This window comes from Hesperophylax consimilis, chromosome 6 (genome assembly GCF_061612785.1).
Source record: "Hesperophylax consimilis isolate HC1 chromosome 6, BYU_Hcon_1.0, whole genome shotgun sequence".
In the NCBI taxonomy this organism is placed as follows: Eukaryota; Metazoa; Arthropoda; class Insecta; order Trichoptera; family Limnephilidae; genus Hesperophylax; species Hesperophylax consimilis.
In genome coordinates, this window is record NC_142841.1 from 2,829,398 (window position 1) to 2,847,517 (window position 18,120).

Below are 18,120 nucleotides of genomic sequence, written 5' to 3' on the forward strand. Positions count from 1 at the left end.
TTTATAGAGCGGTGCTGACTGCAAGAGGAGGCAGAGGAAAAGGGAGACGTGAAGTACGAGCTGGTGCCGGACTACCTGCACGTGGACGTCAACGCAGAGCTGCAATTGCAGCCTCGTCTGGAGTGTTAGTATTTTTTAATGTTTTTTTATGAAAGTACTTTGCTGTGGCCGTTGAACTCATCATATATTTGTATTTATTTAAACAGCGACCCTGCTTTGCTACTGGTGCGAGAGGATCGCGTCAAGGCCCTAAAGGCTGTTAGGGCCCTGCCTGCTTCCATCCGGCTAGAGCTGGAAAGCCGAAAATTCAAGAAGCAGGCGGCGCGCATTTTGCTCCCTACCGCACTTCCAAGAAAAACTAAACAAAAGTAAGTAATCGTATTTAGATGCTTGGTACAATATTATTGTTTTTTCCTGACAGCGTTCCACTCTTACAGTGAGAGTTGGTAAGTTCAGCGCTCTGTGCATTTGGCACATTCAGTGCATATTTTACAGAGTTCTTATTTTATTGTTTATTTACATACTGTACTTACTGTTTCACACGTGAATGAGAACAATTTTCTATGATTTATGTAAATGTTTTCAGAATTCCATCTCCGGAGAGAACAACGTGTCCCTTTTCACAAGGGACGCCTTCACCGTTGCCACGACCCGTACCACCACCGTGGATGTCCACTCCCGCACAGACCCAATCAACGGCTCCCAATGCACCAATTATGCCTATCCGTGCAGCATCTCCCGAGCCGTTACCTGGGACATCGCGGAGTGGGGAACTCTTCTCTCCGGAAGCCGGCTATCACAGCGAGCTGTGGGTGGACGTACCATTCTACGAAGAATTGTCGGCGTTTGGGAACGGTGAGTTTATTTTTTGAAATGTCATACCAGGGGCTCAATATAAAATCAATTATCTATATTTTATATTGATATCCCTAGCACAGTTTCACTGTTGGTATATTGGCAGGAAATAAGCATAGTACTTAAAAATTCCACATAACAAACATACAAAATGTATTGTTGTTATGTCGTGGATGCATCATTACACATCTTTTTTCTGTAACGGGTATTGCAGAGTGAGAAATAAGACATGCCGAACTTCTTTGCGAGGATTACATTTGATTCACCGGCTTCTAAACGGTGTAATACAGCATTTTTTTCTTAAATTGAAAAAACACTTTCGCTTCACGGGACTCATTGTGTTGCGAGGCTGTATTGGTAGGTGGGTTTTGTAACCGGACAAATTATCATTAAAATAGGTAGCTTTACGTAGTTGGTCACTTTAAACGGATACGTTTTCCTACTAAAAGCTATGAAACCTTACTAGAGTTTACATTATCGTCACTTAAAACAGTAGACCGTTAAATGCAAAGTCATTATATCCAAATTCTACTGTAAATTTGTGTTTTCTTTTATTTCAGAGTCAGACATGGGCAGAAAAAGTAACGTGGACGAGGCAGCTGTACTAGAAGAGTCTGTACTTGGAAACCGTGAGTTATAAAACTAACTAACTTACCTTCACGCCATTTCGGTAGGCAGAGAGGATGAACCACCATGCAACTCGATCTTGGCACACACACTCTTTTCTTCATTCCATACCTACCTGACTGTGCTATTCTGACTCCTGACATTGCCCGCCTCAAGTATTTGATTAACTTTTTATATTTTTTTTTATATGAATACCTCACAAGAGCCTCAGCTGGAGCCAGTGAGACTATGGCATCCCCAATTGGGGGATGTTGTGAGGCTGAAGGTAAGTGGGGAAGGGAAAGAGGAAGGTGGGGAAGTACCTGGCTATTCAGATCTAGTCACTAAACACGGCTAAAGCCATTTGGAGCAACGTTTCAATTCTGAATGGTGGTCTTACACCAGGGCGATACTGGTAGTATCTTCCACTCTGGAACGTGCCGCAAATATACTATATATTATTTTAATTATTATTTTAATTAATTAATTGTGAAATAACACAAATCAATCAAATAAAATTTATTTGCGCACGCCGGGTTCGAACCGGCGACCTTCGGAATGGCAGTCCAATGCGTTACCACTGGACTATGCCGGCCGTCAAAAGCCATTTCAAGCAACGTTTCAATTCTGAATGGGGTCTTACACCAGGGCGATACTATGGGTATCTTCCACTCTGGAACGTGCCGCAAATATAATATATATTATTTTAAATGAATTTTGTGTGAAAATAACACTAATTATTCAAATATAATTTATTTGATTTGATCCCGCGACCATCGTATTGCGAGTCATAAGCCGTACCAGAGGCAGTGGGTTATCGTAATATAGACACATTAAATTAATTTGGGTTTTCTGTTGTTTCAGAAATGGACAGATCGAGCGACGAGGATGACGAAGCGAGTGACGTCGACCACGAAGAGAGCGATGAGGATACCTTCTGCATGCCGCCAATACCTTATCATAATATTATCAACGTTTCACCTAACTCCGCTATGGCCATAGACTTTAGTAGACAAGACCAGGTAGATAGTGAGGCAATGCGTTTGATTCTGCCGCCTGAAGGTTACTCTTTCGATTGGTCTAATGATATCTTACGTTTTACTGGGATAAGGGAGACTTTCACAGGCACGCCGGGACCAACTTTCAATACCGACGAAATGGGCAAACCTGTGGATGCCTTTCTTAAAATCTTTGATGCAGATTTCGTTGAACTGATCGCGAGAGAGACCAACAGGTATGCAGATCAATGGATTGCGAAAAAACAATTTAAGCGTCATGCGCGTACCAATAAATGGGCTCCCACGAATAAAGAGGAAATGTATGTATTCTTGGCAATTTTAATGTATCAAGGTATTAGTCTTTTCCAGATCTAGTCACTAAACATAACTAAGCCAATTCAAGCAATGTTCAATTCTGAATGGTGGTCCCTCACCAGAGCGATACTCAGAATCTCACTCTATAGCGAGGCACAATGATATTATTATGTATTGATTTTCTTAAATTATGAATAAACCAATAAACTGAATACATTTTTATTATGACAAAGTGTGTAAACAATGTTTAAATCAAAATACTGCTCTTTCATTGTAACCATACAACTGTAATATTGATTTAAAAGGATATTAGGGCTTAATAAATAAATCAATTATTGGTTCCATCAATTATTTTCCCCTCATCCATTTTTTTTCGATACCTTTGCGTTTAGATATAAAATTATCACTATGATTTTATTTGCCATTCTACGGTCATACAAAGGTTTGATATATATATACAAATTTATCATCATTTTACATATTCCGATATACCCTATGTAGATTGACCTTAAGGTAGCTGTCAGTAGTGATTTTTCGTCAAATATTGGTGAATTTCATCAACTTTCAAAGTATCCCCCTGAAATATTGGCAATGTTTATATCTATGATGTATATCTCATTTTAAGCCTTATTTCCTCGTTTTGCACGTTATATAAAAACATGGTTACAAATCTCCAGTTCTAATTTACAATTATTTAAAAAGTAGCACCATGATTTTGACATCGTGAAATAGGCTCTCTGTATAATTCATCAAATGAATAAAATAAAGCCAACACGGCGACTATGCTTATTAATAATTGTAGACAGTTAATGTATCTTCCTAACGTAATACCAGTTTTTGTGGTAAATTTATTATATAGTATAATACAGTGATTTCAATTTTGACACGTCACGCACTCAAATTTTAAAAAATTATTTTCTAACCAAACTTTTGAAGAGAGCATAACGTACAAAAAATTATTTTCCCATTATATTCTTGCATCTGTGGTTATCAAACAGGCCATAGAGAACATAAAAACGTAGAAAATATTCTATAAAGATATTTAAAACTGCCACTGGCGGCAATTTCAAATCACAAAAACGCTAATTTCGCGCATTCATAAAGTTTAAGATTTTTTAATAATTTATCTATCAATTCTAAAAATATAGAATAATTATAAAAATATAGGTGAATTCATTGGCTGTATAGCACTACAATCAGTTTTATGTCTCCGTATTAAAATTCGGAGGTTTGATTTTTTTAATGTTGGCGGAAAATATTCAAATTCGTCGCCAAAAAACCGCGAGCAATCGGAGAAAAAAGTTTTTTGACGCGCGATCGTTCGAGTGGTTAAATAGAACTAAAATAGTTCGAATTCAATAACTATTGGTAAAGATTTAACCCTTAACTGCATAGTGTAACACATCTGATATAATTAGCTTTTTTAAAAAAAAATTTCATTTTGACATCTGTTGGTGGGTTTTGGAATTACAGTATTGTTTTTACATTATTTCTGCATAATAATGTTGTCGAAAAATTACAATAGATTACACACAATAATTTGAAATTTTGATTTTAAACTTGAGAGTTGGAGGTTACAGATTGTGTGCATTTTGATGTCCAGTATTATATCAAAATATAGTGTTTTTTCGACGTGTTGGATCGTAATTATATTATTTTACAAATAATAAGGTACGTTTATGTGTTTTAAATATAAATTTTATGTGTATTATGTATTTTGACAGTCTAAATTTGACAAAACGTTATTATATCATATATGTAACACTATGCACTGAGACCATATTTTGATATTTGTATTTAGTCATTACTAATTATAGCATGACGTAGTTTCAAAATGGCAAAGAGGGGTTTATCCAAAAAGGAGTTGGACGAAATAATCGGCGTTGATGAACAAATGTGTTCAACTAAAGCAAGAAGTTATATGAAACAGTACATGCCCATGAAACCCCACAAATGGGGTTCTAAACTTTTTGTATTGAGTGGCGTATCTGGTTACGCTTATAATTTTGAATTTTATTCTGGACAAGAGAATTGCTTGCCAAGACTTGAAAGTGAACCAGACTTGGGAGCCTGTGGAAATATTGTTGTGCATCTATGTCGCGTAGTACCAAAAAACTTGAACCACAGACTTTATTTTGACAATTATGACACCTCAATTCAACTTTTAAGCCATTTGGCTTGCATAGGCATTCAATCTCTTGGGACAGTTAGGAGGAATAGAATCCCTGAAAAATGCTCCACGAGGAACAAGCTCAGAATTTAATGGATCGTATCAAGGCGTTGAAATGTCTAATGTTGTTTGGAAGGATAACAAGGTGGTCACATTACTATCGTCTTTTGCAGGGGAACTTCCAATGAAAACTGTTGAACGTTATGACAAAAAAAAAAGAAAACTAAGGTCACAGTTAACTGCCCATTTTCTATAATAGAGTACAACAGACATATGGGAGGTCTTACTAGACAGTGTCATGGTAAGATATAAAATTGCGATGAGAAGCAATAGATGGTATATGAGGGATGAGGGTGCTATACCACTTAGTTGATATGACTATAGTAAATTCTTGGTTTCTTTATAGAAGAGTACAAGATCAAAAAAATGCCAATACAAAAAATATTATGCGTCTCGCCCAATTTAAAACCCTAATTGCTCGATCTTTATGCACCGTTGACTCTAAGTTTACCAACAAACGAACTGGTCGGCCAAGTGGAAGTTTAAAGCCCGTTTTACAAAAGAAGAAAAAAGGCTCAAAATTAAATGTCCCACCAAAAGACATAAGAAGCGATGAGGTATCTCATTGGCCAACATGGCACGAAAAGAGGCAGAGGTGTCGACTTCCTACCTGCAATGGTCCGACGTACTGCCACTGCCAAAAGTACAAATTCCCTCTATGTTTTAATAAGAACAAAAACTGTTTTACGGCATTTCATTTAAATTAATACTTTCCCCTGTTTTTATTTGTCTTCATTTTATAAGTCATTAATTAGTTCGCTTTATTCACTGATAATTATTTTTGTAACATTAGGTAAGAGCATTTTTTAAGACATGGATGCATAGTGTTTCACATATGATATAATAACGTTTTTCTCAAAATAAACAGAATTTATGGATAAATATTTTTTTAATTATTTTTCCCTATTTTTAATTTATAAAAAGAATGCAAAAAAATATATTTTTTTTAAATAAAAAAAGTCATGCATTTAAGGGTTAAGTACATATGTACTCAGGGATAGTAAATAAAAACTCCAAACAAGCTGAACAACCACTTAATATGCATAGAAACTCACTGAGGGAACTAGAAGGACACAGCTACCTCTGGAGATACATTGCCAAAGGGTAGTTATTCAGAATGGAAAGTATCAATAGTGTAACTTAGTCATATTTAATTTGTTGAGGTGCCTTTATAGTGGGCAAAGGCGACGAGGTTTGAAGCAGAAAGGGCAGAAGAAGTAAAGATGGCGGGGCCGTGAATTTAGGGACTGGTTTTTGGTAGGTTTTTTTTTTAATTCGCTCACGTTGGAGGTAGTGTTTTAAAGAGTTATGTGGCAACAGTGTTGAGTAGTCTAGGTTTTGATTTTTTTTACACACAAGGTGGTTTATTTTTTTGTTCCTTGTCGGGATGAAGCATCACAGTCCATGTGCCGAGAATAGTTGATAAATCCAAGTCTGGTGTGGTGGAAGTAATTTTGGAGTGTCTAATTATGGCGTTGTGCTGGAGCCACTCTAATCACTGATAGGAGCGAAATACGTGCAATGTTTTTTGAGAACACTCATTTTTTTCTGCCTACACTGGGAACTTTTGGGGGAGACCGTTGGTTGTTGTCACTATTGATTGCTAACAGACAAAATAGATTGTCATCTTGCTGAATGGACACTGAAGGGGGCCAAACGGGACCACGAAATTCACTCCGGGAGGGAAGTTGCTGTCGGGGGCACCTTTGTCGGGGCCTCAAATGGAATAAGTAAATACTACCTGTGTATTAGAGGAACACACGTTTTTATAATCACCTAAAACTTACCAAGATTGGGTACTTTTAGGTGTTTTTATTATGTGTCGTGAGGGGTATACATTTGATTAACCCTGATTCCACTTTGGAATTGTGGTTGTTTCTTTGATGCTAATTATAATGATTGGTTGACATTATAGGTTACATCATCAGGGACACATACAATAAAAGTTTGGTTTGGTTCAACGGTTCTAATCTATAATATGAATAAGACAGCAGATGAGAGCTTACCTGGATTAGCAAACACATTGTCAATTTCTTGATTAGCTTCTCTTGTGTTCACCGTCATGGAATCATCCTGTGCGCAAGCCATCAGACTCCTGTTGAATTCTGCGTAAATACTCTTCTTAGGCGGAGCGTAGTTATTGAGATCACCAGCAGCGATGTTGTTGTACTGGGCGGGAGCCTCGTTGATCAGCATGTTGTTCATCTTGGCGGCGTTGTCAAACTGCTGCTGCTGGGCCTTGGTCAAGTCAATGTACTCTACAATATAACCTTCATTTTCCTCTAGAACCACTGATTGATGCGGGTCTTCGTCGAGGATTAAGTTTGTCTGAGCGATGATGTTTTCAAAGTTGTATTCGGCGCTGACGGGAACGGATGACATCTCGTTGGGGTAATCCGCATCTAATTTGATCCTTGGTTCATTTGATTCCATGGGTGAGGAGCATTGGCTATTTCCATACTTGTGGGTAATTTCAGTAGCCAAGGCGCAATTTGCCAATGTTTGTAAAGCGCTCGTGTTCTGTATTGATTTGCTAGTGGAATCCATTTGTGGAGAATGGCTAATTTCTTGATATTGTTCCGTGAAGGCTTTCCTTAGATTTTTGTACTTGGCGGAAGACTTGTAGGCGGCAATGTATCGACGTGATAGAATTTCTTCTAGACTGAATTCCTCTATCTCCCCGTTTTCTTTTTCTTTGTAAACCTGAAGTAAAATAACCACACAATATTTACAACAGGAAAAGCACAAAAGCAGGAACAGAAAGATAAGATGAATAATCAATATATTTTATAAAAGTAAGTATATGGAACGTGAATCATGATGTTATTGCATTTAATAAAAATGTGTCATTTTGAAATATCAATTGCGGCTAAGTCGCACACACCTGCGAGTTCGATGACCCTATTTTCCAAAACGAAATAATAATATTGACAAAATGAATGCTGTTACCAGGCAATTCAACCCGCAAGAGAGAAAAAAAAAAATTTCGCGCAACTAAACGCCTGCATTTGAAACTGTAAACTTGTTTTTGCAAGCTGATGCTGACGTCGCACGAACACCTGTAGGGGATATTATAAATACTTTATTAAATATTTTATTAATATTCAATATTTTCAACTGGTTGAAGCAACATCACCGGTGACAACGCGATCTTTTCTGTAACTTGAAATTACCATTCCAGTCTCAACTGAAAGCTGCATTTGCTTCTGTTCCTCCATCACGGCAGAGTCATTTTAAAGATTACAACTATGTGCAACGAGATATTTACTGCCGGTACTCCATCAGCTGAGCTGGACGCATCTCTCTCAAGACATTACAATAGTAGGGCGTCTCCGTGTGCCGGCCCTTATAATCAAATGAACATGCCGCTGATGTCCTGCTGCTACCGACTGCTGGCCACCTATGCTGACACCTAAAGGCTGTCCAATTCCTGCTGCTGCCGACTGCTGGTCACTGCTACTGATCACCTAAAGGCTGGCCAATTCCTGCTGGCTACCGACTGCTGGTCACTGCTACTGATCACCTAAAGGCTGGCCAATTCCTGCTGGCTACCGACTGCTGGTCACTGCTACTGATCACCTAAAGGCTGGCCAATTCCTGCTGGCTACCGACTGCTGGTCACTGCTACTGATCACCTAAAGGCTGGCCAATTCCTGCTGGCTACCGACTGCTGGTCACTGCTACTGATCACCTAAATGCTGGCCAATTCCTGCTGGCTACCGACTGCTGGTCACTGCTACTGATCACCTAAAGGCTGGCCAATTCCTGCTGGCTACCGACTGCTGGTCACTGCTACTGATCACCTAAAGGCTGGCCAATTCCTGCTGGCTACCGACTGCTGGTCACTGCTACTGATCACCTAAAGGCTGGCCAATTCCTGCTGGCTACCGACTGCTGGTCACTGCTACTGATCACCTAAATGCTGGCCAATTCCTGCTGGCTACCGACTGCTGGTCACTGCTACTGATCACCTAAAGGCTGGCCAATTCCTGCTGGCTACCGACTGCTGGTCACTGCTACTGATCACCTAAATGCTGGCCAATTCCTGCTGGCTACCGACTGCTGGTCACTGCTACTGATCACCTAAATGCTGGCCAATTCCTGCTGGCTACCGACTGCTGGTCACTGCTACTGATCACCTAAAGGCTGGCCAATTCCTGCTGGCTACCGACTGAACTGGCCACTGATGCTGACAACCTAAAGGCTGGCCAATTCCTGCTGGCTACTGACTGCTGGTCACTGCTACTGATCACCTAAAGGCTGGCCAATTCCTGCTGGCTACCGACTGCTGGTCACTGCTACTGATCACCTAAATGCTGGCCAATTCCTGCTGGCTACCGACTGCTGGTCACTGCTACTGATCACCTAAAGGCTGGCCAATTCCTGCTGGCTACCGACTGCTGGTCACTGCTACTGATCACCTAAATGCTGGCCAATTCCTGCTGGCTACCGACTGCTGGTCACTGCTACTGATCACCTAAATGCTGGCCAATTCCTGCTGGCTACCGACTGCTGGTCACTGCTACTGATCACCTAAATGCTGGCCAATTCCTGCTGGCTACCGACTGCTGGTCACTGCTACTGATCACCTAAATGCTGGCCAATTCCTGCTGGCTACCGACTGCTGGTCACTGCTACTGATCACCTAAAGGCTGGCCAATTCCTGCTGGCTACCGACTGAACTGGCCACTGATGCTGACAACCTAAAGGCTGGCCAATTCCTGCTGGCTACCAACTGAACTAGCCACTGATCCTGAGAACCTAAAGGCTGGCCAATTCCTGCTGGCTACCGACTGAACTGGCTTGCTGTATCGTATGGCGCGCTGATGCACAATGTGCTCCAATCTGAAATCATCGCTGAAAACATTCCGATTTTAGTTTCTATCTGTGTATTAAAACCCAGTTGTATTGAAATACATATAACTATTTATTTTGAATTGGGTTGGCTGTAAGAAATAGGAAGTACCTATAAGCTCTACCCCCTTTTACGTTCTGTATTGACCAGTACAATACATGTAATTAAAATGTGAATTTTGATTTGAATCGTCTTTGTTTTATGATGGTTTGGATAGAACACCTCACGGTGTTTTACTTAAATCATTACCCAGGTTTAGGGCTGATGTGTGCCGGTGCTAATTATTTAGTCTTTTCTTGTACAAGCAAACACGTCCCGTACAGTAAGTGTACAGTGTGTGTTCTGCTAAAACTCAGAAACGAGTCCCGGTACAATCAAGGGAGTTAAATGGTGTGGTAGCCCTCTATCCCCCATCCATGAAGAAGTTTCCCATTTTTACCTGAAGGGCGTGCTTTTGAAGATATAAGGGCTGAAAGTTTTTGCTCTCTAGAAATGTCTAGAACAGTCCAGAACATTCAACAGTATTCAAGAGCATTCCGGAACATTCTGGAATATTCAGGAATAGCCTGTAACGTTCGGGAACATCCCAGATCATAATGAACTAAAATGGGATTACAGGCCGTATAAGGCCGAGGGAAGAGGGTCTCGTTGCTTCTCTCCACTCCTCCTTGGTTCCCTGAAGGTCCCAATAGGGAAGAGGCCTTCGTCTCTCCTCTCGACTCCTCCTTGGTTCCCTAAAGGCCCCGGGATGGAAGAGGGTTTTGTCTCTTCTCTCCACTCATCCTTGGTTCTCTATAGGCCCCGCGACGAAGGAGTCTACTCCTCCTTGGTTCCCTAAAGGCTCCATGGTAGAAGAGTCCACTCCCCCTCGGTTTCTTGAAGGCCCCACGATGGAAAAGGAAGTTTTCAAATGGTCCAATATTCGTCCCACGGGTATCCAGGGAAATAGAAGGTCTACTCCAGCAGAGCCCCGAGTGCTGGAGTAAGGTCTAAATACAGGCACCGTTCGTGACACTGTTCCCCAGGTCATTCAGCCTGAGCACGGTAGCTCACACCTTAGCTTGGGATGGCTATTGCAGGTGGTGTTTCCATTCCCTGGGCGATGGTTTGATGGATATTATATTTATTGAAAGTAGAGATAAGTCGAGCAACGCCGGTTATACGTCGGCTAGTAAATACCTCTTTCTTATTGTACTGTGGGATCTTGGTGGCGTCAGGAGGATCCGGGACCCACATCCTCACCGACCAACTGGAGAAGTCCTCCTTGCAGTAGGGAACATGATTGGCCGAAAGGAACAGTCCTTCGTCTTCATATGCTAGAAAAGCACAAGAACAGATTAGATAAGCGTTTCCCAACCTCATAATGAATGCACTTAGTCTAAACCAAGTCACTACTTGAGAAGCCAAAGAGAGAATCTTGTTGGATATAAATAAGTGTTACTCACGGACAATAGAAATGGGGGGTGCCACGGGTAGTTTGCTGGTGGTGCCCAGTTTGCCCGACTTGGATGCGGGGTTGGTCCACATACCCACTTCCTTCTGGTTCTCCTCCGCAGCGCAGCTCTGCAGGATGGATTGTACGGGGCCGCCAGCTCCCTCAGAGCCCCCGGCCAGGAGATATGACCCGGTCATTGACGATGGACCTGGTCGGTCCTGAAACAAAATATTATTCATTGAAAGTCAAGTATTTACAAACTTCATTCAGATTATAGTAAAACACACTGAAGAAGTTTTCATGCTTGAGATGTTTTGTTATTCAGTCCCTTGAAATTCCACTGAAGAAGTTTTCATGCTTGAGATGTTTTGTTATTCAGTCCCTTGAAATTCCACTGAAGAAGTTTTCATGCTTGAGATGTTTTGTTATTCAGTCCCTTGAAATTCCACTGAAGAAGTTTTCATGCTTGAGATGTTTTGTTATTCAGTCCCTTGAAATTCCACTGAAGAAGTTTTCATGCTTGAGATGTTTTGTTATTCAGTCCCTTGAAATTCCACACAAAGACACAATTTTTTCCCATTTAAAACAATGCCAGGCCGCGACCTGACGAATATTTTATGAATAGGATTTTAATTTATTTATAGGTTTTACGAAGAGTCATTATTAACTATATTTATAAAACTGGGCTGGCTAGGGTGAGATTTATTTTTTTATATTTTTTAAGTGTGTACACATACTGCACAAAAGTCCCAAACGCTTCCCGCCATCTGGAGCCAGTAGGACTATGGCATTCCCAATCGGGTTATGTTTTGAGGGTGAAGGGAAACGGGAAGGGAAGGAGATGGGTCAGAGGAAGGTTTGGAAGTACCTGGCTATTCAGATCAGGTAACCAAACATGGTTAAAGCCATTTCAAGCAACATTTAGCTACCTCTCTGGAAACACGCTTCAAAAACGGAAGCTAGCCAATTACCAAAGAGGAGTTTGTGTAATAAGTCTGCATCATAGGGGGAAACCGTCAGGACAGGCAGCCAGAACTCTTCAAATGAAAATGTTGATGTATGGAAGTATTTTGTTACCTGATGAATGTTAACCATGATGTTACTGCGGTGCTGGTCAGTGGCGCTGTTCTGCTGTCTCACTACACCCGGAAGGTTACTGCGTATATTCTCGCCGGTCCGCTGTGAGGGAACCACGGTGATGTTGCGGCGTTTGACCGTGCGCAGAGAAGTGAGGGCAAGCCTCGTCTCTGCTAGAGCGGAAGCAGCCTTCCGCTTGGTCGGAGAGTCGTTGTGGAGCAATCTTTGCGCAAACCACACTTGGAAATTCCTGCAAAATTGAAACATTAGATGAATAAAAAATAACAGAATCCATAAAGATCATTCGTAATGTTAAAATGTAAGTAAAGTAAAATAAATAAAACAATGTATGATTAAACATGATTTTAAAGGTGGAAAAGTTATAATGCACAATTTCACATTAGCTTCATGATGACATTGAGTTATATGAGGGCAAGTCAAAAATCTAAACTTTTCGTCCTACAATTAATTTACACAAAGGTAGGGATTCAACATGTACATTATTTTTCAAAATAGTCACTTCCCTTATGCACTTGGTCCAGCGGTCCACAAAATACTGTATGTAAGCTAGGTTTTCAGTTGGTGACTAAACCATTTTAGTAACGCTTCCTGCACGTCTAAGTCTGTGGGAAATTGACAACCTCGCAAAGCATCCTTGAGCGGTCCAAACAGATGACAGTCAAAAGGAGCAAAACATGGGGAGGGCATTTGAGCATCTCAAAATTGAAACACCGTGACTAATGTTCAAAGACGACACTATCTCACCGATGATAACTCGCCTATTCGCTAGAATCATCTCTCGAGCTTGCTGAACCTTTTCATCTATGGTGGGGGTTGACGGGCGTTCTGTTCCCTCTTCGTGCATCACACTAGTCTGGCCACTTTTAAACTTCTCAATCCAAAAAAAACACTAAAATGTGATTTAAGCACTGTCCCCATACTGTGATAAAAGTCGACGGTGAATTTCAGCCCATTTTCCACCCTCCAACCAGAGAAAAATGATAACTGCAAATTGTTCTTGGAACAGAACAAAGGCTAAAATGAGATTTTTTTCATTTTATTATGACACAATCTTGGACTAAAGATATAACAACGCAACCCCCACTCTTACGCCCTCGGGCCGTGAGCTGGGCTGATGCCGCACGCTATAAATTGCTGGCATCAAGAGATTGTTGGCTGTTCACCTCAACCACTGGATCGGCCACCATCTCCTGCTTGCTCTGCCTGACCACCGTCTTCTGACTCGAATTGCTGCCTCTACCCCTCTGGATATATCGACGCATAGCTACTAGGACAAAGACAGTCACCTACTACCAGCGACCGCTGACGTCACACGGGCGCTAAGTTTAGGGACCACTCTACCCGGTGCAGCGCTGCAAATCAGCCAGCTCCCGAAGCAACAACATTGTCCATTAGGAACCTCAGATTAGAACCTAGATGACTTAATCTAACAAAATACCTAACTGAACCAACAACTCAAATACTCCTAAAATGGATAAGGAAACGATAACTACAAATAAACCAGATAAACTGTTAACTCTGAAAAACATTTTTAATATATTAAATAAAAATATATGAAGTATCAACAAAAACTTTGATGAACTTCAAATCCCAATTAAGAACCTAAAAATTAATCTAGATGTAATTATTCTCACCGAATGCTGGATAAAGGATAAGTATTCACAACTACATATTAACGGATACATCTCATATGCACCCTGATAGAATCATACAAAACACGATGGTGTGATACTGTACATTTGATTTTCTCACGAAAACGGCGCTATATAAATAATCCAATCATTATTATTAAAGATGACATTAAAAATTAAGTCCATGAAATTAAATTTACAAATACAAACTATTTGAAAATCAAAGTGGGTGATGATACAACAATATTAGCTATTTATCGATCACCAGCAACAACAAATATTCATCCGTTTCTTGAAACGCTTTGTTATGAGTTCAATTTACAAAAACACAAAAAATATACACCTTATGGGAGACATAAATATTGACATATTAGAAAATGGCCATCCTAATAGAACTGAATATCTACAAACATTAGCCTTTTATGGACTTAAGTATGATAAATAAACCTAAGCGAGTATCTAATGACAGCAAATCTTGCATCGACCACATATTCAGTAAGACTACTAAATCAACCAACTCACAACATTATATTCAACTCTACCGTAACCGACCACTATACGACAATATTATCCATCATGAGAAAAAAAACGCAAAGATAAAAACCCTACCCAATTATCCTGCAGAAGACAGAAACAACAGTCACTAAACACAAACCGGATAAACCTATTGGAGAACTTTGATACAAATAATGCCTGGAGTAAATTCATTGAATATATATTACTCACACCATATTGTAGAGTACCAAAACAACAGTGTGTTGAACATGAAAACATGATTTTATTTTAATTGCGACTAAAGTTGAACACCTGCAAGTTTGATGACCCCTTTTCCAAATCATAATATTTACCAGTTGAAAAATCTTGTTACCAGGCCGCAAAAAGACTGAATCTAACCTGAAACAGTTCGATAACCCTATTTTCTAAAACGAAATCAAAATATTGACAAAACCAGTCACTGGGCGAAATTATTATTGGCACTAAAAATACCTGCCTTTTTGAAAACGCAAACATGTTTTTGCAAGCTGACGTCACACAAACGCTGCTTCTACCAGCGTTTGTAATAGATATAAATAGGCCATTTAAACAAAATATTGGCAGTCAAATTTCAAAAATTAACACGAGTGGACGGAACACCTCCAGTTAAAACACGATCTGTTAATTATAATTATAAATTCCTGACTGTCAACTGAAATCTGTAGTTGCTTCTGTTCCTCCATCACGGCACAATCATTTTAAAAATTACAAATATTTGCAACGAGCTGTTTACGGCCGGCACTCTATCAGCTGAGCCAGACGCATCTGTCATCATTACAATAATGGGGCGTCTCCGTGTGCCGGCTCTTATAATCAAATGACCATGCCACCGCTGAATTCCTGCTGGTTACCGACTGAACTGCCCACTGCCGCTGACAAACTAGAGGCTGATGAATTCCTGCTGGCTACCGACTGAACTGCCCACTGCCGCTGATCACCTAGAGGCTGGCCAATCCCTTTCCAAAAATATTGGAAACGGTTGTGAAAAAGCAAATTGTTAAATTTCTGGAAAAAAACTAAATATTATCACCATCCCAATATGGCTTTCGGGAAAATCTAAGTACCACTGAAGCCATAGAAAATTTAACAAGAAAAGCCATAAGAAATATAGATGATGGGAAAAAATGTTTGGCTTTATTCATAGATCTCCAGAAAGCTTTTGACACAATAGACCATTAAATATTACTGTCTAAGCTTTAAAAAAAAGGAATGGCCAAAACGACAATGAACCTGTTGACGACTTGGCGAATTGGCAAACAAAAGAGTAAACTATTGCCATCAAACTATGGCATCCCCCAAGGAAGCGTACAGGGACTGATTCTATTTATTATCTATATAAATGACATCACTAACCTTAACATTAAAGGAAACAATCAGTTTTGCTGATGATACCGTTATATTATTTCAAGAAGAAAACTGGTCAGAAACATTTTATGTGGCTGAACAGGGGCTTAGTACGCTTCAAAATTGGCTGAAAATTAACTCGCTTACCCTTAATATAAACAAAACTAAATGTATAAGATTTTCAATGAACTCAAGAGCCAGCCAGTAAAATGCCTTGAACTAAAATTACACGAATGCCAAGAATAATTGTAGTAATTGATGAAAATCTTACATGGGACCTACATCAAAGGTATCACGGAAAAGCTTACACCACTTATACAGGGTGTATCGGCACGTACCCGACAAACTTTAACCAGCTATTCCTTAGCACATTTGGAGTAAAAAATGTTATGGGCACTTTGCTGTCCGGTAACATTTTTTTTCTTTTAAAAACAAAAAATAAATAAAATTTCCACACTCCGTTACTGCCCCAGTATAGGGGTAAAGTACTTGGCAACGCCGCGCTACTGTCATCTCTTTCACACGTATTCTGTCTCAAGTCCCGTGTGGGCTTTTATAAGCAAGTGTGTCGAAAACCATCTTCGCTCTTTCCTACACACTAAATAATAATAGTTAAAAATGAGACGAATGATGCCATACCATTGTTATTGTAAAAGCGCGCCAATACGTAAGTATACAACGAAACTCGAATAAGAATTGCCAGGTGGGTTTTTTAATCGCTTTAATCTGACTTCAAACAATAATTAAACACGTAAAAATTATTTAATATAATATTACAGTACAGTACTTTGAACCTTCGCAATAAATTTATTTGATTTTAAGTTTAGTTTGTAGAACTCCATTTCAATTTAGAGATTTTTTAAAATTTTTAACAGTCTTATTATTAAATTTATAAAAACAGTGTGTTTATAAACAAGTTCTGCTAGTTGTAATTATTATTACGCGTGACAGCTGTTTCACCTTCTGACGGCATTACCAAACTGTGGTGAAGCCACTTACAGACGACGTAAGTGATAACTTTCTATTTTTATTATCCTGGCTTTATTGATTTCCGAGTAAATTGTCGTAAATTATTATTTGCTAATTCCTATTATTGCATTGTTTAAAATTTCACTTAATGTCGTTGGTATTTCCAACTGATGACTCAGGGGTTTATTTCCCTGAATAATTAAGTATTTTGGGGTCTAATTATCATGCATTTCATAACATCCGATATATCTACATAATTTTTATGTTGAATTGGGGAAAGTTTTATGGCTAAGGGAAGGAGTGGAAGGTGAGGAAGTACCTGGATATTCAGATCTGGTCACCAAATACGGCTAGTCATTTCAAGCAACGTTTAAATTCTGAACCTGGATATTCAGATCTGGTCACCAAATACGGCTAGTTATTTCAAGCATTGTTTAAATTCTGAACCTGGATATTCAGATCTGGTCACCAAATACGGCTAGTTATTTAAAGCATTGTTTAAATTCTAAACCTGGATATTCAGATCTAGTCACCAAATACGGCTAGTTATTTCAAGCATTGTTTAAATTCTAAACCTGGATATTCAGATCTAGTCACCAAATACGGCTAGTTATTTCAAGCATTGCTTAAATTCTAAACCTGGATATTCAGATTTGGTCACCAAATACGGCTAGTTATTTCAAGCAACGTTTAAATTCTGAATTAATTAATCAATTACGAAAAAGCGTGGGGTTAAGAATATTTTTTTAAATTATAGTTGTAATTTATTGTCGATTTTTTAAAAAATTTGCGATATTTTAAATAAAATTTAATAATTATTATGTAAATAAATTAGCAATCTGGCAGCATTCATTTGCAGGTGGTCAGTCCAATGCAGTCATGATGTTTGTGTGAGTGCTTTCCTTTGTGTGAGTGTGTTGCGCAGCAGTTTTATATGAACCGTTTTTTGATTCATCGGGATTGTTTTTAAAACTATACATTCTTTGTTCCTTCAAATTAGTGGAAATAAACTTAAGTGTGTCAAGCTGCTCGTTATATTCCGGTAATTCTGGAAGGCTTTTAACATAAGCAATAATATTCATAAATCACATTCCGCGAAGTTGTAAATAACTAAATTTATTAAAAAATATACGTTGTAGGATAGCCTAGCAAGTAACATTTTGACAGAGCACTTACGGTGATTTAAAAAACAACGGCGCTGTTCAAATAATCCAATTATTATTATTGATAAGTACCTAAGTGAGGAAAAT

General features: G+C 39.3%; 2 protein-coding genes across 3 annotated transcripts in view; one reads left to right on the forward strand and one right to left on the reverse strand.

Annotated features, from left to right (window-relative positions):
- The window catches only part of LOC149422835 (uncharacterized), a 54,514-nt gene that overhangs the window by 15,654 nt on the left and 20,740 nt on the right, over positions 1-18,120 (reverse strand). For both annotated transcript variants that reach the window (XM_089632307.1, XM_089632306.1), the window contains exons 4-7: positions 12,372-12,621; positions 11,305-11,512; positions 11,039-11,175; positions 7,011-7,707 (exon numbers count right to left, since the gene is read on the reverse strand). In XM_089632307.1, coding sequence (XP_089488433.1) covers positions 7,011-7,707; positions 11,039-11,175; positions 11,305-11,512; positions 12,372-12,621 — 1,292 coding nt within the window. The remainder of the gene's footprint in view (positions 1-7,010; positions 7,708-11,038; positions 11,176-11,304; positions 11,513-12,371; positions 12,622-18,120) is intronic.
- LOC149422836 (uncharacterized) lies at positions 144-6,225 on the forward strand. Its single transcript, XM_089632737.1, has 5 exons — positions 144-368; positions 587-855; positions 1,416-1,484; positions 2,326-2,695; positions 6,180-6,225. The coding sequence occupies exons 2-5, from the start codon at positions 669-671 to the stop codon at positions 6,223-6,225; spliced, it is 672 nt and encodes a 223-aa protein (XP_089488863.1). The 5' UTR covers positions 144-368; positions 587-668.

Bases quoted from the DNA above. Each gene is read 5' to 3' on its own strand.
- LOC149422836 (XM_089632737.1), top strand. From the start codon at position 669: ATGTCCACTCCCGCACAGACCCAATCAACGGCTCCCAATGCACCAATT. The intron at 856-1,415 runs GTGAGTTTATTT...CTTTTATTTCAG, and splicing joins ATTGTCGGCGTTTGGGAACG to AGTCAGACATGGGCAGAAAA. The intron at 1,485-2,325 runs GTGAGTTATAAA...CTGTTGTTTCAG, and splicing joins AGAGTCTGTACTTGGAAACC to AAATGGACAGATCGAGCGAC.